General features: G+C 45.1%; 1 protein-coding gene across 1 annotated transcript in view; it reads left to right on the plus strand.

Annotated features, from left to right (window-relative positions):
- The window catches only part of KIAA2012 (KIAA2012 ortholog), a 758,941-nt gene extending 736,382 nt beyond the window's left edge, over positions 1–22,559 (plus strand). Inside the window, exons 23-25 of the mRNA XM_078680227.1 lie at positions 1,331–1,503; positions 6,305–6,524; positions 20,385–22,559. Of these exons, the coding sequence (XP_078536353.1) occupies positions 1,331–1,503; positions 6,305–6,524; positions 20,385–20,544 (553 nt within the window). The 3' untranslated portion in view covers positions 20,545–22,559. The remainder of the gene's footprint in view (positions 1–1,330; positions 1,504–6,304; positions 6,525–20,384) is intronic.
- Positions 22,560–22,843: the final 284 nt, after the last annotated feature.

The following is a 22,843-nucleotide window of genomic DNA, read 5'->3' on the forward strand; positions in this document are numbered from 1 at the left end:
GTTGCTACAGTGCAAATCTTTGTGAATACATTATGCGAATGCCGGGGTGGAGCATAGTGTGCTCCTGTGGTTGCAGGTGGAGGGTGCCAGCACTCATTTTTGCCGTTCGGGACTAAAAGTTCATCATTAGGTTTTGCCCTGGAACAAGACAGAGAGACACAAAAGGGAGAAAAGTGGAGGAAGAGAAAGACAGGAAAATAGTGACAAATGGGGAAAGCACAGAAAAAACAACCTGCAAGAGTGAGCTAAAGAGATATGAAAAGGTGGTAGAAGACAGAAGAATGAGATGTCATCAATCATAGGCAGTCTTGAAATTCGGTAACCAAGACCCTTGGAGCAAGCTTAGGGTCCATGCAATTACTATATTATTTATTTATGTATTTTATTTCCCCTTCCCTGCTGCCGTCGGCCGTTGGCCATCGTGAGCACTACCTTTGTAGTGCTGCGCACGTCCAACGGCCGACGCGGCCCCGCCCGAGCAAGAGAACGCTCGCATCGCAGCGGAATTACCGCCGCGGTTAATGGGTTAAATAAGATTTTAAATATTAAGCACTGGGCTGGTGTACATCGTAGACACTCATAGGCATCTTCTAATAATTTGCAGAGGGAATCTGTCTAACTTTGTCACTTAAAGATGAAGGACAAACTATGCAAATTTCTTAGGCTATGTGTACTAAATATATCATTATTATTTTTAGAAGTAGTATTAATAGATGAGAATGTTTCTTCTTATTGTTGTTGTTCTTTTTATTTTTATGGGCTTGTACCCATGAAATCATTTTAAATGTAGGTCTATCTATGCGCATTCTCCTTTGTGGTGCAGGGGTGTTTCACCATGCACAGGTGGTTTGCAGTGGAAACTTGCATCAGGGTGGACGGGAGCTTCACAGTTAAGAATATGGCTCATTACATTGCGATGTATTACATCGTGTGCTTTTACAATGCGGTCATTACAATGACTGTGTTGTTAATACGCGATGCAGTTACATCGCAAGTCATTACAACGACTTGCAATTGGGGGTGCGCTGGATTTATGAATAGTATTAATTACTATTCCTACTCCAGTTTGCGCAACAGTAGGGAAGATGTTGGAATTAATTTCCAATACCTCAGCGCCCCCTAATGCAAGTCGTTGAAATGATTTGTGATGTAAATGCAACGCGTACTAACAACGCGGTTGTTGTAACGACCGCGTTGTAATAGTAGCTCGATGTATGACAGATGGCCTCCCCTACTTTACACAAAGAGTTACTCTGTTGCCCTGGTGTAAACGCTGAGTTTTGTGTTGTCCCTTTTCTTTTCATGGCCTTCGCTGATGGTCAATGCACAGAATGATTAAACAGCAGCACGAGGAAGAACGGCAGCGGCAGGAGCAGGAGGAACTCAGAAAAGCCCAGCTGGAGAAGGAGGCTCAACAGCGGACTAAGCAGCAGCAGGAAGAGTACCGCAGGAAGATGATGGAAATGCAGAGACAGAGGCTGATAGACGAAAAGGAGCGGGCAGGTAAGGTACAGTGAGCCCGGAAGGTTGTTGTGTGTCCATTGGCAGATCAAACTTAGGATAATGACTCTGGCCTGAACTGTCTATCCCTGCCCCCTTGCTAGATACATATTCTTTTGCTCTGTCTGCCTGGCCATTAGCTCAGTTAGATGCCATGTACGCCCACTTAATATGTGGATTTGTATCGCTAACAGACTTCCCTCCAAAAACTGCTAATTATCTTGTAGGCAAAGTTTGAGTAGTGTTGGAGCAGTTCACTCCACTGTCGAAGGTTCTCCAATTAAATGCCTCAAAGTTACACCTGTACATCAAAACTGGCCACGTAAAGTACACAAGATTGTTTATGACCGACTTATTCCTCTGAGCATCTGGACAAAGACGAACCACAGGTGTCCACATCGCCTGTGTTTCCTTCTTTCCCTCCCTGTGACCCATCAACGCTGAGGCCTTCATTGGAATGGCCACTTAACACTACTGGGGCCGGCACTGGCAGTCCCAGCCTCCATCTACAGGAACAGTGGGTCTGTCCACTCTCAAATGGAGATTTTGCCTGAGATATTTGTGTGGAAGTTCAATGAAAATGAGGATTTATCAGGATAATCAGAGTAGGGTTCGCCATTTCAGCCAATAATTCCTCATTCCTCGAGGAATTCTCAGGATTCAACCCAGAATACCAATTAATTCCTTGCACGCAGAGTAAATGGGTCCCCGGTATCATGGACTCTAGGGAGTGCGAAACCAGCATGCGCTTTGAGGGGACCTCATGCTGAAGCCCCTAGCATTGTAAAGCAGACTTCTTACAGCATTAATACTGCACTAAACAGAAATTTAAAAAAATGCATTCCTGGCAGGGATTTTCAAGGCTCTTTTTATGTTATAATTAGATTTGATACAGACGACAGGGATAAACAAGTGAAGCAAAAATAAAAATGCTTTTAATGGTTCCTCACTAAGCAAGTATTCAAAGGATGAGAGAAACTGTAGGGTCAATCCTTAGTTTGCATATTGCTGTGACTATAATCATAAATCTGTCCCAACTGAGAGAATTACAAAAACATACATTCTCATTTTACGCAAAATCCATGATTGTTATAGATGATTATAATAATTAAACATTCGCTTCCAAACTGGAGTGTACTTCCAACCAAGGAAAGAATACTAAAACACACAACTCATCCTCTTTGTAGAGCAAAGGCTACTATACTCATTACTTACTGAGCACAATAAAACTTACAAAGCTACTTGGAACCAATGAAATATAAAATTGTGTCCGTCCTCTCAAATCAAATCAAATAAGCTTTATTCGGTTCATATTGTTTAAACCATAAAAGCAGCAAATAAAAATACATACATGTATAATTGACTCAGCAGAACATATACAGAATAAAAAGGATCCAACTATTGAAACAACTAAAAATCAATTTGACGGTGTACGTGCAGAATCAGAAAAGGGTAGATCAATTAATGGGACAAAATTCTTAGGAACCCCTTTCACCAAGAATTGTGGTTCAATGTCAATTGCGTTTTGGGAAGATTAGGTCGGGGGCCGGGATAGAAATCATGCAGGTCCCAGATGCAAATGGGGCCATCTCCCTCTTTGGGCAGAGAAGATCGCAAGTAGGGGACAATGTTCACTCTCTTGAATTTAATTAAAATCAAGTCGCCTGGGATGTCTTTGGGCGACGTGCCTAGCCACCCCACCCTCCTAACACTCAAGATTCCACCATCCATACCAGATGGCAATGGTCTGTTTTGTTGTAGCCAGGAGATGGTTTTGTGTAACAAGTCTTGGTGGGTTTCCAATTTACTCTGCCTGGGTGCTGGGACCCCAGAGAGAACAGCCACATAGAGGGCGGCTTCCGGTGGTAAATTAATCCGGAGTGCGGTCCTGGGAACTCTAAGGGGTACAGGTGCAGAGTTAAAGATAATATTCCGGCTTCTTGGATTGGGTATAGGCATAAGAGGTTCAAGAGTTTGGGCTTTCGTACTTGTCATACATGTCATAGGCTTAAGCTTTTCATTTTTATTTTTACTGGGGAAGATGGGGTGGATGGGTGTAACATTATTTTCAATTGGGGTATAGGTCCTTAATACTGTTTTTTCGATAATGGTCAGCCTGTCTCCCAGGACGTCGATTTTTGTGACCAAGGGTGTTAAAGCAGATACTAACAGTTGCGCTATCTGGGCCAGTAAGGTCAAATGAAGTAGTGATACAAAGTCAGGTATTATGTTCACGGTCGCCATCGGCGAATTTAAAGGTGGATTAAAGGGAGATGATGAGGGGCTGGTGCACATTAAATTGGCATTAGGTGATTTCCCAGTATCATTGTCTTTTTTCGCATCAGGATCTCTACTCACTATGGGGGGGGTAGACACATCCTGGGCGTAGTTCGTACCACACAAGGCATTCAACTCCTCCCAGATGGACATGTTGAGAGGAAAAACAATAAAAAGAGTTCAACAGCAAGGATTAATGAGAGACAACCCGATACCTCCACCTTCGTTGAGGCCAAGTGGGGTGGCCCGTCCCGGCCTCCTCGTGCCTCTGAGGGCCACAGAGGGCCCGCCCTTTGCCCGGGCTTAGCCCCGCGCGCGATCCCGAGACGCGGGGGCTCGCGCTGGCCTTATGCGCACCTCCGGGGGCGGGACAGGATGCGCGTCCTCCTTAGCGCAAGTGATGCTGGGGAATGTAGTCCCCGAAACCGCCGCCTCGCCGCGATGGCCGGGAGGCGGCAGGCAGCAGGAGGCAACAGGACAGCAGAAAAGAAGAAAACCCGGTGTCCGGCAGTGGCCCAAGCAATGGCCTCCCAGGCCTCCCAGGTCGGTTACTGTGGCAAGTCCCCCGCTCCCCCGGGGCTCGCGCTGGCCTTATGCGCACCTCCGGGGGCGGGACAGGATGCGCATCCTCCTTAGCGCAAGTGATGCTGGGGAATGTAGTCCCCGAAACCGCCGCCTCGCCGCGATGGCCGGGAGGCGGCAGGCAGCAGGAGGCAACAGGACAGCAGAAAAGAAGAAAACCCGGTGTCCGGCAGTGGCCCAAGCAATGGCCTCCCAGGCCTCCCAGGTCGGTAACTGTGGCAAGTCCCCCGCTCCCCCGGGGCTCGCGCTGGCCTTATGCGCACCTCCGGGGGCGGGACAGGATGCGCGTCCTCCTTAGCGCAAGTGATGCTGGGGAATGTAGTCCCCGAAACCGCCGCCTCGCCGCGATGGCCGGGAGGCGGCAGGCAGCAGGAGGCAACAGGACAGCAGAAAAGAAGAAAACCCGGTGTCCGGCAGTGGCCCAAGCAATGGCCTCCCAGGCCTCCCAGGTCGGTAACTGTGGCAAGTCCCCCCTCTCTCTGTCTGTGAATGGAAGGGCTCCAATTAAAAACGAGAACGTCCCTGACGTAAAATGAGCACGAGGCAGAGTGCGGCGCAGAAACGGAATGCGAATCACTTGTGAACAAGACACACTTGGCACAATTCTCGGAGTGGTAGGTAGTGGCGCATAGGAGTAAAACTAACACAATTAGTGGTGCAAAAGAGAATCCAGTGTAATTAAAAATGTGAGCTTGAGATCAACAAGATGTAACCAGGTTACAAATTAAGTGAAGCGCTTTTCTAGAGGTAACAGAAAAAAAGAATGACTAACTTACAGGATATTTAATATCTCCGACTTGAAAAGGAACACATCTGAAGGAGAGGATTTCAGTCTGTTCTGGGACCCTGAGATGTTTTATGTGCACAAGCTTTATTGATTGGGCTGTGGTTATGAGACGCCGTTTCTAAACCGTTTAATATGAATTTGGAAGAATCAAGTTCTTTTTAACCAGCGTCCCCACCACGCGTCACGCAGACGAGCCTGGAAACAGGCCACGGATTCCTTAAACTCAGATTCAACCGTTAGGTAATGACCATGAGCTCAGTTCAGTGAGGTGACTGAGCCTGTATGTTATGGGGCCAAGTAGTCCGGGGCGCCCTCGCCTCTTCATACCAGTGCCTTAAATAATAAAGGCAGTTGTGCAAGTTGAGGAACCATTTTCAAAAAATAGGAAAGGTCATTAAATAGCTTGGGCTTGCTCTGTGTCTGTCTTTTCCTTGAATGCCTGCTTCACGGGGTCATATCGACAGGCCTGGGTGTTGTAAGCACTGAACATAATGATTGTTGCAACTTCTGGTCACGTTGTAGGGATGGTGCCATGCACAAGTTCCTCGTAGATCTCAGTGAGCGAGAGCAGTGCACACTGTATCTGTATCTGTAGTCACTGTATCTCAGCTCACGTAGGGCACTATAATGTCATATCTGTTCAGAGAGCAAACAAGTGGTCACCTGTAGTATTCTATGGAGGCGGTGCCACTCATGAACCCATCAAACGCGTTTTAGATACAGTAGTGCCAAATAATCGGCGAGGTAGCACCAAAACTCTACCTTAACTAGGTCTTCAACTTACCTAGAGACAACTTCAAGGAGCTAATGTCTTAGAAGATGAATCCACTGAACGCTGGCAGGCTCAGGTCATTCATTCAGTTGAACCAGTAACACGAAGAAGGTATGGGCCATTCCTGAAGCCCATCATAACCCGTAGATTATGCCACTGCACCCAACCTGGAGACAGTAACAAATGAGGTGAGTGATGTGGAAAAGTTTTATGAATAACAACTTTCCAAATTCTTTCCCAAATTACAGCAAGTCCTATGTGAGAAACTAAAAACAAGGGGACTGGACATTAGCTGCCGAGACCATAGATAATCCAGGGTCTCAATTCACTCCTTGTTACTCTTTACTAGCTGCTATTTAACAAATACTCCAATTCTCTTTCCTCAGAGATGGAAGAGAAGATGAGGCTGGAGCGGGAACGAGAGTTAGCTGCGGAGCGCCTGCGGGTTCTGGGGATGGCAGAGCACGAACGCCAGGAGTTCTACCGCCGGAAGCAGGAGGAGGAGGAGCGGGCCCGGCAGGAAGAGGAGGAGCGACAGCAGAAACTTGCAGAGCAACAGAGAGCGGTCCTGATGGAAGCAAAGAAACAGGTTCAGCTGTTCGCCAGGTACTGTACCCATGATTTGTGGGAGCTAACCATGCATGGGAGATTTGTTATGTTATGGGGTGTAATAACATATATTGAGGGGGCAAGGGGCAGTTGCTCCATAGCAACACAAGAAGATGCTTCACAGAAAGGGCTTAATAAAACCCTAGGACATACACAAGGAAGTAATCACAGCATAGTACAAGGGCAGATGGCTAATCTGAAATCCTCTGTACCATGAAGTATGGCCCCTGAGGCAGTAATGGAGAAGAATATTGGAGGCAAGTACCCAACCATCATCAGTGCACCAGGGGAGGAGGCAGCCGGGCTCGGGAAGTGAGGGCCCTATTGCACCCCAATTCTAACGACTGAAGTGCAGATGAAAGATAAGCTTGTTGGATTAAATACACCCTAAAGATGGGGAGGTGGAATTAAAATTAAAATGAGAGGATCTTATTATAATGAGCGTTGCAAATTGTAGTTTAGGACAGCAGAGCAATATATATATGGAATACAGATCTATCGAGAAAGCTGCGGTTTACAAGCAAGCCTGCGTGGAAAGGCTATTAGGGCACACGTAGAATGATTCAGTTTGGAGCACTGGCCTGTCTGGAAATCTTCTGATTTTCCTATAGAATAATTCACATCAAGTGAGGAGCAGCTATGACAGAAAGCGAGATGCAAGCTGCAACAAAGATCAGTTCTCTGACCTCTGTCCCATTTTGTTCATATCTTCATAAGTGCCATTTTTCACCTGGTCTACAAGGCAAGCTTGCTTTGCCACAACAACGACTTTAATATTGGGGCTGGCCTGTAAACCTACATCAGCCCTGACCAACATACTCAAACGAGAGATACATTGCATGGTTGGGTTATTGCAATCCACCCTTGTTGCAAAGCAGCCTCCTGGCCTGCAGCCTAAGGAGTAAATACCAGAATGGCCAGTGTGTCCATATTTATCATCTTTACTTGCGGTGGTCCCACACAGTAGTACCACAGCGGTTATGCAGAACATTGGCATCTAGGTCATACAGACAATTCTTCCCGCAGTTTGAAATTTCATGATCCAATTTGTCTCTCTTACAGCACAACTGCTGCATTCCATCACAACACCAAGGCACCAGTTCTTCACCTATAACGCACTGAGGCAGTTACGCTACAATGTCTTGAACTTTTTAAACAAATAAATAAACATCAATCAATCAATCGTCCAGGTTTATAAAGCACAACTACTCACCCGTAAGGGTCTCAAGGTGCTGGGGGAGGGCAAGGTGGGGGAACTGCTGGCGTCATAGGCGAAACACAGAACATTCAACTTAGGGTTCTCACAGAGATCATCCCTAAAGCACATTGTTTGAACAGCATTTATTTAGTGAATCGTGAAAGCTGGAGGAATTCAAATTTGATGAAAGGGGGCAGAAAGCCATGCAATAAAAGTACAGCAGCTACCAAGGAATAATTCAAACCACGCAAAAAGCCCAGGCCAATGACGTTAGTCCCAGGACAGACTGGTTCAGAGGACTAGCAGATGAAGGTTTCCATTGGCGGAATCCCTAGTAAGAACAGTAGGGATGGTAAAGTAAAGTAAAGTAAAGTCCACATTTGTAAAGCGCACAATCACCCGTAAGGGTCTCTAGGCGCTGGGGGGCCGTCGGAAAGATTAAGCGAGCTATTGCCCAGAGTCACATGGTGCTGGGCTAACCTGCCGCCGGAGCCGGGGATCGAACCGTGGTCCCCAGATTCCAGCGTCAGTCGCCCTGGCCGCGGCGCCACACCTCTTCCTTGGTAAGGTACTTCCTTGGTGAGAATGCAGCACTTTGGCACTTTGTAACAACTTGTTGGGCACATCTCAAAGAGGGAGGGAATGTGAAAGGGTAACACTCACTTATCAATGTCCTATATGGACAATGTTTGGTCTATGATGTAAAATCTATGAGGCACCCAAAGCAGAGTGAGGATAGTATGGGGACTTCTAGAAACATCAATATCCCTTGAGAATGTATGATATATGAGAGACATTGCCAGTGGAAAGGAGCCCCAGTTCAGCTCCTGAAGGCTGATAAATAGATGAGTTGGATAGTTATTATCTGCTGCTTGTTTCATTTCTTTTGATTGCCAAGTTTGTACTCAACTCAGGGCATAAACAGGACTAGCACTCTGGTGCACTGGCTCCAAATGTAAAAGTTTATCAGGCTTAGGACTACCTGAACCCAGGGCTATTTCGGAAGAGTAGCCACACACAGAGACTGTTTGCGACTGCAATCCCCCATTATTGACTTGTCTGTCGTCTCCCTCTTGGCATTGTACTCCTCTTTGTGTTCACACAAATCTTGGAACCGCATTTTTGAGGCTCACACCAATATCTCAAGCAGAGACTTGTAGTTACTCCTTGGTTCAAAACTCAAACACCTGATTGAGCCAAATTTAGACCTTGCCTTACCTTCCAAATGTAGCACTGATGGTCTTTTAATTGCCTGCTGAAAGTTGTCGAGGTTAATAAACACTTCAAGATTATACCAATAATGTAGTCATGCTTTAAAGCCCACAGACTTCGAATTCTAGTTTATGAATTTTATTATAAAGCCAAAAATAGCTGAATATACACCCAACGGAGTATCAGTGAATATAGATACAGAAAAATCTATACAGAGCAAAATCTATGCATATAATTGATTCGGCATAGAAGACACAGAGTAATAAACTCCAAGATTAGTACACAAGCCAAAATGGAGGCGGAATCCAAGTCCTTTTTCATTAGAAAGGAAAGCATACATTATCTTTCCCTACACTACTCTCATTGATGATGTTTCTGGCTGTTTCCTCTATCTCATTTCTCAAAGATGTCAGCACATGTAGACTTCTTTAGAAGTACTCACATCAAATGGGTCAAAAGGCTTAAGGCTATGGAGCTCGCTCTTAAAATGCTCCTTCTCCTCCGAAAATCTAGAAGTCTGATTTGTTTCTGTCCCTGCGCATAATACAAAAAGGACAAACTCAGCCCCCCTCCTAAATGTATCACATTGCGAACCATTTCACTTCTAAAGGTTGTGGTGAATTTCCATGGCTTCTTTTAATTCATTTTTCTTTTCTTTCAGTGACCTTGGAGTGTAGATAGGCCAGGCACAGAATATATCCTCCCTTCCCGCTTCTCAGACTTTTCAAAGACATTTCAGTTATCTCCTTAAACTAAAATAATGATGTTGAATTCTTTATGAGTGCATACTGTTCTTGATGACAGCATACTGTTCCTGTTCACAAAAACAATTCATTTAATTAATTCTTTTAGCTACCAAGAGTAGCAAAATTGTCAACAACCTGCAGCTCTGGGCCTACTGTGCAGGCAACTTAAGCAACACGCAGTTACATTTATATGAATATAATGTAATTCTGCACATTCGGCATACAGCAAGAATGGTGTCTCTAATACATATAGATTCTATTTAAAAGTGCACATTACATATCTTTATTAAATGCATTTATTCTACATTTTAAGCAACATAATACATTGCCCACAATACACATATGAATAAATGAGTTGAAACCATGAGTATGATGCGCCCATATATTTTAGAGTGCGGTGAGCATTCTATCAGTTCCCTCCTCGTATGACTAGTGTCATAACACAAACACATTACTCTCTTACAGTTCATTCTTTGCAGAAGAGATAGGCCTAAACAGAATTTGTAGCTTGCCGTCCCTATCTGAATTTTTCTAACCCCTTAAGCTGCATATAATGACTGTCCTGCAGTCATTCTATTTGCTGCTCTCGTCTCTACAAGGAGTTTTCATGACGGCGGGCCTTTTGCCATTTGTAAGCTTTAATGGCTCCCAATAACACAATGATACAAATGACTGCTATTATGATGGGTTTCAAAATGATTCCCACTATCCCTTGTCCTAGGCTTCCAAACCAGCTTCCAATCTTCCCAAATCCCTTGCCAATTTGTTCCCAAAGACCATCTGCAGCCAAATCACGCAAACTTGCTGTATCTCTGAAATGTTACGGATATATTTTCGTATATCCCGACTATTCTCTGGAATATACGTGCAGCACTGTTGAACTTTCAGTAATTTACAGACTTCTCTGGCTTTTGCTAGGAGAACATCTAAAGCAAGTCGAATTTGAAGAACCATAGCCTTATTGAGACCATCTCCCCATCATCGAGTAATAGGATTTGGCCTGCATTCACAGGGAGTTTATTCACTATTGTTTAAGCAAAACATCAATTACATACACACAAATGATTTGTAGACAAAACAATTTATTCACAATACATTAAAAGCAAAAGAATACAGCACAACAAATTTAAAAATTAAAAGGTGGCACAATAATTCTGAGAATTATTGTGCCACCTTTTAATTTTTGAAAAAAATTATTGCAATTTAAATTTGTTGTGCTGTATTCTTTTGCTTTTAATGTATTGTGATTAATTGATTTGTCTACAAATCATTTGTGTGTATGTAATTGATGTTTTGCTTAAATATAAATGGTAATAAATATTAGAAATTGAATTGATTGGTAGCTCTTTTTCCTTCAATATTTTATTTTAAACAAGTTCAAATCATGATTGCCTAGGTTGTTTTATGTCAATTGTTTATTAATCCCTGACCTAGGATTCGCAATATCTATGTATTCAGGGGGTCCTTGATAATTATACGTCATATTCACTATTGTTGCCAGCTTTCTAATTTTCATATAATTCAAAATTACACCCACACTAGGTATCATGGCTCAAAATATACCTCCAACAATTTTTCCAGCACTTGCACCACGTTTTCCTCTATGAACGCCTTTTCCTTCTAGGGGCCATAGATCATCTATATGGAAGATTTTGGGAAATACTAATGCTAAGTAGCATGTACCATACCAATTCTTGGGCAATTTTACATAAGCACTTTTTCCATACACAAAATACTCATTTGGTACTATGATCAATGTATCCAATAATGCTTTTCTTATTGTTTCCTCGATTAAGAATATGTGTTCGCAATCACTCTCACCCACAAATATTTTGTCATATTAAGTTGACGGGTGTCTAATCCATAAGTTCCCTTTTTTCTGAAAGTCTAAATCTATGGGACCAGAGCTTCCCTTTGCCTTATGATTTAATTCTTCCTGCGTCCACGGGATAACTTTATGCTTTGGGTTTGGTCTAAACAAGGTCTGTCTATGTGGATCTTCTATCTGATCCACAAATTTCTTTTCAATGTCAGTCAACATGCAAGTTAAATTGTGTCTATGAGCATATGATGTATCTAACGTAATAGTAGGCACGAAATACGTAGACATTCTTTCTACCTCCTTGGAGTAGTAATACTTATTCATGTACTTCAGGCCTGGGACTTCTGAGAGTATTACATCATAATTTGAGAAATAATGCTCAAAATGGGCCTTACTATAAAACATGATCAGCAACATACTACATGTGATGCCATAAGTCAAAGGTAAGTGATGATATCGGATGCCCTCTTCGACTGATGCTGGTAGTTGCATACACACATAACAATCTTTCACTTCCATTGTGTCCACATACTCATACAACAAACGAGCATATGCATTCAGAGTACAATTTCCTTTTGATAAATCTACATGTAGCATCCAACTAGTTTCTCTAATCATATCTCAATCTTTAGCTGATACACCCTCTTCTACATCTGCAGTAGATGGGGTAGGTGTCATTTCATTCTTTTCAGCATTGTGAGACCCCACCAACGATGTAACAATCACCACAGCTATGACAATAAGCACCACCACTATAAGGGTACCAATGATACATTTCTGCTTGCGTCCTGACTTCTCGGACTCCATTTTGAATCACGATTTTGATTGAAAAAAGGTATCCGATTTTTTACAAAAAAAAAACGTATCCGATTTCAACAAAATCTCTGGTCTTGTTTACTTGTTTAATTCGATTATTTACAATGTTCTTATTGTCTTCTCTCCATTTGATTCTTTGCTTAATGTTCAAATCAACAATACTAAATCTATTGAAGAGACGTAGTCAGCCCTAACTTTCAATTCTTCTCTCTATTGGAAGTCCCTAATTTTATATCTTCTTCCTCTTGGGGCTAGGATATCTTCTTTCTAAGGCTAATAAATGTCTTTTATGGTTCACTCTTCATCATTTATGATATTTGTTCCAAGCATAGCAAAAACAAGCTGTAGTACCTCAGCGTGGATTTCTCCCATTTCTTGTGCAGTTGGCTGTCGACCAAAAATGGGGAAAGTAACTTGTTGAGGATCAAAAAGCGCAATCCACTCAGCCTTGGTGGATCGGGGACTGTCAGAGTCAGGATTCGGAAGGCGTCAATTCCAGGGACTATCAACTGAAGATCAATTGTCAGGGTATTTTTTCTGTGACTCACTGTGCCTGCCCCCATTCTCCCAGATGTCTCCTGTCCCCAGTCTCCCAGATGTCTCTGGTCTCTGCATCTGCAACCAGGTACATCCACTCAGGAGATGCCTACTTTCAAGATAGTACTTTTTCCCTTCTGGATCGTCTCAGACCATCCAGCCTTTCTTCAGTTTCACTTTGATCGGATTCAGATGTTTCAAGAACTGGAGCGAGATCTTTCTCAGATACAAGTCTTAAGATCAGCCTTTCTTTCTTTGTTGACCACTTTGCTGTTGCAACGTCTGTTCTCCATTCTTCCTCTTGATCTGATCCTTCTGCACCAGACAGTTCACTCTGCTCTGGTTCAAAGTTCACTTCCACAATATCGTCTATCTCTGAGTCTGCATTCACTTCGGGACTCGTTTGATTAATTCTGTCTTGCTTGGCTAATTGTTCCGCTTCATCAAGAGTTCTCACGATTTGGCTTGTTTTTTCTGTCTCTGTTGCACTTTCAATTGCACTTCTAGGCACAAGAGGAGTCGTGTCCTCTACAGGTTCTGAAACTCTGCGAGTATGTGAAGCGTGCATCCAATTTGGCAATCCTTGACACTTCACCGCTGTACTTGTGACTAAAAGCACCTGGTATGGTCCTCGCCAACGAACGTTAAGGCAGCTCTTCCTCGGACAAGCACCCAGTCACCAGGGCTTTGATCATGCAGCAGGTCTCTCGAGGTGGATGCAGTCGCAGCCAGGACCTGGTGGGACACAGAATTAACCACATCAGCCAGTCCTTTTCAATAATCTATAACCAAATCATCTGTGATGTTTATCAATGCTGTAGCTGGCACCATAGGTAGTCGCATAGCCCTTCCCATCAATATTTCGTGGGGAGAGAGCCCTGTCCTCCTATCAGGTGTACTACTCAGACTCATCAGCACAAGAGGGAGCACATCAGGCCATTTCAATGAAGTTGACGAACACACCTTTGACATCCTCATTTTGATTGTGCCATTTACTTGTTCCACCAGACCAGAAGCCTCTGGCCTGCAGCTGCAATGTAACCTTTGGTCAAGTTTTAAAGCTGCACATAATAAGTTCGCTATGGAAGCGTGTTCCTCTATCTGTCTCCACTGAGGTCAGAATTCCGAACCGCAGTATTTGTTCCCTTAAGAGCAGTTTTGCCACTGTGAGACTGTCACATCGCCTAGTTGGATACGCCTCAACCCAACGTGAAAAGATATAGAACACCACCAAGACATATGTTATGTTATGTTAAAAAGTTTTATATAGCGCACAGCTGCCCCTGCAAAGGGGCGTCCCGGTGCTGCAAATAGGTCGAATAACACACACAGCAGTTCAGGTCGTAACAGCCGTCACAGAACCAGAAAACTACACTGAGGGAAAACGGAAAGTTTTAATAGCTTTCCTGAAGGCAAGCAAGCAGTCCATGCCCTGAATATGATCAGGCAGAGAGTTCCACAGTCTAGCAGTCAGACAGCGGAAAGAGCGCCCGCCCGCACGACAGAGCTTGTCCCGTGGGACAGCAACCAAGTGTTGCACCGCCGAGCGGAGCTGACGGGGGGGACATAAGGAGTAAGAAGGTCACTCAGTAGATCAGGGCTGGCAGCTTTCACTATCTTAAAGGATAGACATAAAGATTTAAAATGGATCCGCTTCTCCATAGGAGGCCAATGCAGCCCTTGAATAGTGGCATCCACAGGGCAAGACCGCGGAAGACCCACCAAAATTCTTGCTGCAGAATTTAGGACATGTTGCAGCCGGAGTATTTCCGCCTTATTTGCCCCCAAAAGAAGGGAGCTGGCATAGTCGAGGTGTCATAATATGATCGCCTGCACAATCAGCTGTCGCAGTGACGGATCAAAAAACTTCAGAAGCGGCTTAAGACCTCACAGCAAACCAACACACGTGGCGGCTACTTTCCTTGTGTGGGTCTCAACCTATTGCATCTCGGCATCTCAATGAAATCCAATTGTATTCTATTGAAAGGGCCTCCTGATCTTCCAATGTGACTCATTGCAATCACAGTTCTCTTTCCCACATTCATTTGTTGACATGTAACAAACCTGTGACAAATTGCTTCAGCATGCACACGAAATCGGGGGTTAAACCGCGTTTGCCTGAACACTCGCACCATGGCATCTCTCCCAAGATGAACGGCTTCGTGAATCTGCCTCGCCATTGGGCTTAATAAACAGTTAGGTAACACTGCCCTATCATCTGTAGAAACCCAAATGCCATTTTCCCTCTTTTCGCAGCCTGCTTTAACCCATGATGCAGCTTCCTCCTCTGAGACCTCATCCTGTAGCCGCTTCACCTCATCCCATGTATCTGCCACAGCCAACATTAAGTTGAGCTTGGTCTCTTCTGCGCTTTCTCCTACATATCCTCCATTGAAAATGCAAACATAGTGCACAAAAACGAGCTACTTCATCAGCATAGTTATTACCTGTTAAAGGTGGTTCTGACACTATGGTCCGCCCCGATTTTCCACTTTTTGAGCACCTAATTGTTGAGCTTTTACTGTGGGGGAGCCTCATAAGTTGGGACTCACCCACAGTGAACTCATAATGAAAGAGACTGCATGGGGATTTTACTGGTGTCCCCCTAGCTTGACCAGGCCACTGCGCCGCAGCTGGAATAAGGGACACCGGGCTGGTTACATGCAGACACGTGTACATGCGTGTGCACACGTGTAGGGGCTGTGCAGAGACATTCCTAGCATGCGCAGCCAAGGAGCAGGTGCAGATAGACTGGTGTGGCAGGACTTATACAGAATGGGGTGGTGACATGGAATAGGCATTATACAGTGGGAAGAAACATGCCAGGGAAAGTCAGTGTGCTTTACAGTGTGTATTCCATTATTCTCTTATGTGGAAAGGGAGCACATATGCTAGTTTTACTTTCCTAAGGCCAACAGATTCCAGACATGCACTAACGTCCGCTGTAACGGATGTGAGAAGGACTATTCTGCAGAGTCCAAAGTCATATTTGTACTGCTTTTGGGTCATCCAGAACCGTCACATTACTCTGAGTCAGTCATAACCAGGGCTTGGCTGAGGGCTGACCTCAGTAGGATGGATTGATAACCTTTCTTCCACAAGCTAAGGCCTCCTCTCCACGAAGAGAAGATGGGTGGGTTACATGCTCATCCATCAGCAGCTATCACTGGGTGCCAGGCACTAGGCTGCACCAAGGGGAGAAGGCGGCGAGGGGAGAAGGGGCTTTTTCAGTGATCATGTGCCAAGAGACCCTGGCCGCCGCCATTTTGAACAAACCCAGATGCTGGGCAGGAAGGAGGGAGCAGGGGCAGTGAAGTGATATGTCGCTGTTTAATAGGAGAAACAGAGACTTCCTGCCAGTCCCCTACTCAACTTTTAAAAGGTGCTTGCACAGGGAGAGAAGCTCTCTCTGGGGTGTGTTTTGCTGAAGCAGGAGTTGCTAGAGCCTGGTGCAATGGACAGTTTGAAGGAGAAATCCCCTGACTTTCCCCAGAGTCCTGAACAGCGCCAGGAGAAGAGTCCAGGACCAGTGCGCAGAAGCAGGGGCCTATGCGCAGGGAGAAGAGAGGTCTAGGAGGAGAGCAGGTGAAAGGCTGCGCAGGCAGCCAGTGAAAACAGCTCCCTGCCAAAGTTCGCCCTCTTGGAGGCAAAGAGGACAGCGACAAGAGCTCCAGATGTGTAGAGCTGGTCATCAGGAGCTAAAGGAAGCCGGAATAGTGCAAATTGGCAGCCTGGGGGCTGAGATATGCCTCCCAGAAGGTAGGCGAATTTTGACCACGCCTGGGACAGACGATAAAGCGCGTGGGGCTTCGTCGCCGGTCACAATTATGCCCCCGGGGTAGGTCAAGTCCCAGGGGCTTCCCCAGGAGGAAGCAAAGTCGGGGGGCGCCATCACAGCCCCGTGAAATTGCCCAAGAAGGGGGCCAGGAGCCCATCCAGGACCTTCGTGATGTGGGAGGAGGGGGAGTGCTGTTGCGCCCCCGTCAAAATGTGCGCAAGGGGCCCGTGACCCCATCCCCGGGCCCGAAGATGAAGAGGAGGGGGAGCGCCGTCGCCCCCACCCCTGTGAAAATGTGCACAAGGGGCCCGGGACCCCATCCCCTGCCCCGAAGATGAAGAGGAGCCATTGCGCCCCCCCAACAAAGAGGTCTAGAGGGGTCCAGGACCCCATCCCCGAAGCAAAGTCAGGGAGCGCCATCGCGCTCCCCGTGAAGATGCCCCCAGCGGAGCACCAGGAGCCCACCCTGGCCCCGGCCGACGCTGGATGGGTGGAGAGCTCGTTGCACGCCCTGAAGATGTTCAGGCCTGGGATCCCATCCCCGGGGCCCGAGTCCTATCAGGGGAGTGCTGTTCCACTCCCCGGGAAGCTGGAGGAGCCGGCGAAGATCCAAGCGTCTGCTCGCCGGAGTGGGCAGACCAGAAGAGGAAGCCGGCTCCCGCGGCAGAACGCAACGGTGCTGGCCAAGAGGGGAGCCGATGGGGGCAGCTGGGGGTGGGCTCCCTGAGCTGCCCTTGCCCGGGCAGGCATGCGGGGGTCCCGGCTGGGACCGGGACCCCGGAAGAGCAGGAAAGTGCGGTCGGGGCCCCGGGTGGGACCAGGCCCCCAAAAGTTGGCAAAGGTGGCTGGGGGTAGGCTCCCCGAGCTGTTACACTTTCCTGGGGGTCCGGGTGGGACCCACACCCCCCACCGAGGCGAAAATGCGGCGGAGGACCGCTATCACCCCAGCCCGGCTCGCCTGGCAGAGCCGCTCATCCAATATTCAGAAAAGGAGCCTGAAGCGCCCCATAATGCCTTGCAAGGCATGGGGAAATCATCGTTTTTGGTGCCTGATCGCCCCCAGAGGAGGGGAGTCACCCCCATTTCTGAAAACAGTGCTGGGGAGCTGCTGGAGAAGCGCAGTCTCCCCCAGCAAGAAGAGAAGTCCCTCCCTAAGTCACATGGGGACTTGAAAAGAATAACCCCTCAATGGCTCAGCCAGCCTTTAACACCTTCTGGGCTGGAACTTTTGTTCTACAGCTGAGAGTGTATTGAGAGGTGCATCACGGAGTGAAGGGCTGAGTAGGGGATGTCTGGAGAAAGGCATTCCCTGGAGGTGAAGAGGTGTAATTGCACCAGAAATGCATTTACTGAGGTTATTTCTTTTAGAGGGATTGAAGTGGGGTTATGTTGCCATATATTCCTGCTAGGGTGTCTGGCTGTACATGCGTAATTCTGTGATTTAATCTGTGATGCCTTTAGGGGCAGTAATTGCAAAGCATTCTAATGATCCACAAATATGATGAATATCGTCAATCTAAAGTGATGCTTAAACATGTATTCTTGCTGCTGCGCTCAGGTGAAGAACCCAGACTGCTAGCCCTTAAGATGTAGAGGTGTATACTTCATGGTCAGAAGGAAATATGTCACCAAGGCAGGGTTACCTATTTTAAATGATTGTTGAGATAGTGGGGTGGGTCGCCACTGGGATGGTACCAGTGCGCAGGGCCCTCGCTCCAGATTATTTTCAACTAACTTCTTTGGGGGCAAGATGATGTGCATACATGGGAGTGGTGGTACTAAACCCCACCCTCCCCCCCACCCCTGTGGGAGGGGTGGAGTTGTTGTGCAATGTCACAAAGTAATTCCACCAGCTTATGTATATTTGTAAATTAGTGCATAGTATTGAGTAGTGTGTGTGTTTAATAAATGTACTCTTACTTTTATAAAGCAAAGTACAGACTGGACAATCAATTATTGAGTGTTATTTCTACGCACCTACAAATGGCAATTACTAGCCCACACCACCTCCCTTTAGTAAGACTCAGACTGCTCTGTAACACTACCCGCTGAGAGTCAGGGGCTACAATTGGGTGTTTGGTTGCCAGTGAAGGACAAATGTAGTCAAGTTATTTGTGCAAGCCTCACAGATGCTGCCTCGTTTTCCAACATTACCCTTGGTGACAAAATCTTCTTCTTTCCCAGGGGCTGTACATTTAACAACTGCTATAGCTTTAGGTCTCTGTAAGGCTTCAAGTGAGTGACGTACATATTCTCCATTTCGGATAGGGGATCCTGATGACGTTAAAAATTCCTTCTGAGACCATAACTGTCCGAAGTCGTGAACCACTCCAAACCCATATTGGCTGTCCATATATATGGTCACTCAAACCCCATCTGCAATGGCACAGGCACGTGTCACGGCAATAATTCCGGCCACCTGAGCAGAATATACTCTGGTTAAACAGGCAGCTTCAACCACCCCCAAAATGGTGCATACAGCAAAAGCTGCTCTCAGATACCCTTCATTGTCTCTTAGGCATGAACCGTCAACAAAAAGGATCAAGTCAGATTCGGGCAGCGGTTCATCAACAATGTCAGGTCTGGATTTGGTAGATAGTTCAGTAACATCCAGACGGTCATGCTCTTCACAATCTTCTCCTTCCTCTTGTGGAAGAGGCAACAATGTAGCAGGGTTCAGGGTAGTACAGTGCTTTAGAGTAACATTTTCAGCAGCCAATATCACTTGTTCATATTTTGTAAGCCTATTGTTTGTTAGGTGTTGTGTTTTGGTTCTTGTCATTAACAGTTCTACTAAATGTGGCACATACACCACAAGCTGGTGACCCATTACTATGCTGTCACATCTCTCAATGATGACACCTGTTGCAGCAACGGATTTGAGACATCTGGGCAACGCAGAAGCTACAGGATCTAGTGTAGCAGAAAAGTAAGCTACAGGTCTACGGGCACCTCCATGTGTCTGTACGAGGACAGCTAATGCACATCCTTCTTTCTCACAGCAGAAGAGCGAAAACGCTTTATTGTAAACTGGCATTCCTAATGCTGGAGCGCGACATAGGCTCTCTCTCAGCTCATGGAAGGGACTCAATCTGTCATCATCCCTCAATCTGTCATCGTCAATCTTAAAAGTGGCTTTGCTTGGAATGAAAAGTTTGGGATCCACTGTCGACAATTCCCAAAAACATGCGGATTTCTTTTTGTTTTTTCGTAGTTCCCATTTGCAGAATCGTCTCTATGCGATCTGGTGACACCCTTCTTTTACCCTTCTCAATTCTATGTCCCAGATACTGCACTTCTGCTTGACAATACTGGAGCTTATTTGGAGACACTTTATGTCCATTCTCTGCCAATTTATTGAGCAAAGCCACTTTTAGCTACCAAGAGTAGTGAAATTGTCAACAACCTGTAGCTCTGTGCCTACTGCGCAGGCAACTTAAACAACATGTAGTTACATTTATATGATTATAATGTCATTCTGCACATTCGGCATACAGAAATGATGGTGTCTCTAATACATATAAATTCTATTTAAAAGTGCACATTACATATCTTGCTTAAAATGTAGAATAAATGCATTTTATAAATATAAAACACTGCACACAAAACACACATGAATAAGTGTGTTGAAACCATGAGTATGATGCGCCCATATATTTTAGAGTGCTGTGAGCGCTCTATCAGACCTTTGTGCACAATCGCCAGATACTTAACTGTCCGTTCTAATCTGCATGTGTTTGTATTCTAGGGAGACTGCATCTCTGGAACAACAGCTGGGCTTCCATCAGGAGCTGCTGAAGGAAGCCATTGGTATGGATCAAAGCCAGGATATTTCTCGACCATGGGTTTTCTCCTATTTCCAGTTGCTGGAAATGCTTAGCCTACAGCCCACTGTGGAAGAGAAGTGACATGCGGCAACAAGGAGTTTACACATCACAGCTGACCTCCACTGATAATGTCAGAAATATGAAGTCTGGTTCATCTGTTGATCTTCTATAAGACAACACTAAGACATCAATGCCTACTGCACCCTCATGGTCCAAAGAAAGCCCCTCCTCTCAGGACAAGGAAGTGTCCAAAACAGACTATCAAATATGGTTAAAGGCATGCAAGCATGAATGAAATTTAAATTTACAGCACTTATGTTCCAAAGAACCTCTTTGCATCATTGCCCAGAAGAGATAAGAAAACAGATTCACAAATTAACTCTAGCTCATAAACAGGCACAGTAGTCCTTTCCCAAGCGCCTGTCTCTATGTGGTATTAAAAAGAAATATTTTTCCTTGGGTGTTCTTACTGCTACAGTAGGCAGAGGTCAACCATAGAAGGCACGTTACAAAAGAAAAGCCCACAGTCTGTAAGAAACTTAGGGGCATATTTACAAGGGGATATCGCCTCTAGAACGTCACGTTTAGCGATGTTCTGGTGGCGATATCCCCTTCTCCTAATTTACAAAGGGTAAATCATTTTTGTAAATAAGGCCCCTTTTCACGCTTCACTTAGCATGAAAGAGGCGTGCAATGGGTGTTGCAGTGGGTGTTCCTCCTTAACACCCATTGCTTTTTGACACTGTCCCATATTTACATGGCTAGGGCAGCACCAAAAACTATGACTAGGGAATACCGGGTCTCAGATTGGCGATACGAGGAGAAATTATTAATTTGTCCTCATTTGTTTCTCTTTACATGTGTGTTGCTTTCTGCAGCACATTTAGAAAGAGCAAATTGCCTTTCGAAATTGTTTATGTGCATGAAGGTGCCCCTTCATGCACATAAACAATCACCCCTGCAGTGCAGGCACCCATACAACATGGCGCAATGGGGCCTCCACTGGCTCTAGGCAGCTTTAGTAGTGCCAGCGCTTGAGGAAACACAGGGGTGCTCTGTATTTTTGTAAATACGGCGCAATCCTGCGATCTAAAATTGTCAGAGCGCAGAATTACCAATTTTGGCATAACACTGCGCTCTGACATTTTGTTGTAAATATCACCCCTGGTATTAAAAATCTTTCAAGCCTGTATAGCCCTGTCATATTGCTGGTGCTTCCACAGTAATTGCATCGTACTGGAGGTAGCAAACTGTTAGTGATCATATATTGGAAACTGAAAAATCAAGCACTAGAATAATCAGACTGTCCAGGTCAGATTGGAGTTCTGATTTCAATTTAGTGGATACATCAATAATAAAACAAAAATTACTATGATGTCTGAATTTGTGTAAAAAGAGCAAACTCATCCTTACACTCAGCAGTGTGGCTTCTCTTGATAGTAACAACACAACTACTATCCAGCACATTCCTACAAGTGTGACAATTCAGACTATTTCAGGCTTCTAAAACTGTAAGAATGGCTTGGGCAGCAGGTAATAGTCATTTTAATGTATATTGAATTAATACTTACCTGTTGTCATCTCTACATTTGTCAGTCAGCGCCACCCTGTGGTAGACTGTCACAAGTGCTGTTGTTGCCAATTAAGTGCTGGTGCCGAGCACCAGAAACCACTGGCACAAATTATGCACTGGATAAATATCTGGCAGGTCCAGAGTAATGGTTCCATAATGTAATAGTGAATGATTGGTGGCATAATAACTGTTGATGCTGGCATTGGTACTGGCACAATGTCGGTCTTGCTAGGACATGAATGCATGTCTGATGTGACGATTGCTGGTACAGAAATTGTCAACTTAACCATGCTTACTTTCATACTAGCAATTGAAACAGATCTGACAACTGACACCATACATGTCCATTGAGTCACTGTTACTGGAACAGAGGCAGCCTGATGGCATCATGGTTAGTGGCAGAATAACTGTCTTGTACTAGATCGATGATTGCAAGGAACAGTAACTGCATTCTGAGAGCATGTTTACTGCAAAACTATCTGATGGAAACATAATTACTAGCACAATAAATGATTAAAGGGCATGATTAGACTTTCCTATTTTCAGTTTGTATTTGTTGTGATTCCAGTTGTTTTTTTCAGTGTTTTCAAAAGATTGCAAAAAAAAGAGTTGTTTTCTTTTTCTCTCTAAAAAAGTCATATGGATTCTGTTTTTCTAGGTCCAGGATGTGCATGTAAGTTTTAATGCAAGGCATAAAGGGTTAATGGTGATCATTTAAAACACCTTTCTTATGCTGTATTCCTCAGACTAATGACCAAGGTTGACTAAAATAAATTTTTCTTCTTAGGACATGAGAGACATAACGTG

Source organism: Lissotriton helveticus, chromosome 3_1 (genome assembly GCF_964261635.1).
Source record: "Lissotriton helveticus chromosome 3_1, aLisHel1.1, whole genome shotgun sequence".
NCBI classification, from domain to species: Eukaryota; Metazoa; Chordata; class Amphibia; order Caudata; family Salamandridae; genus Lissotriton; species Lissotriton helveticus.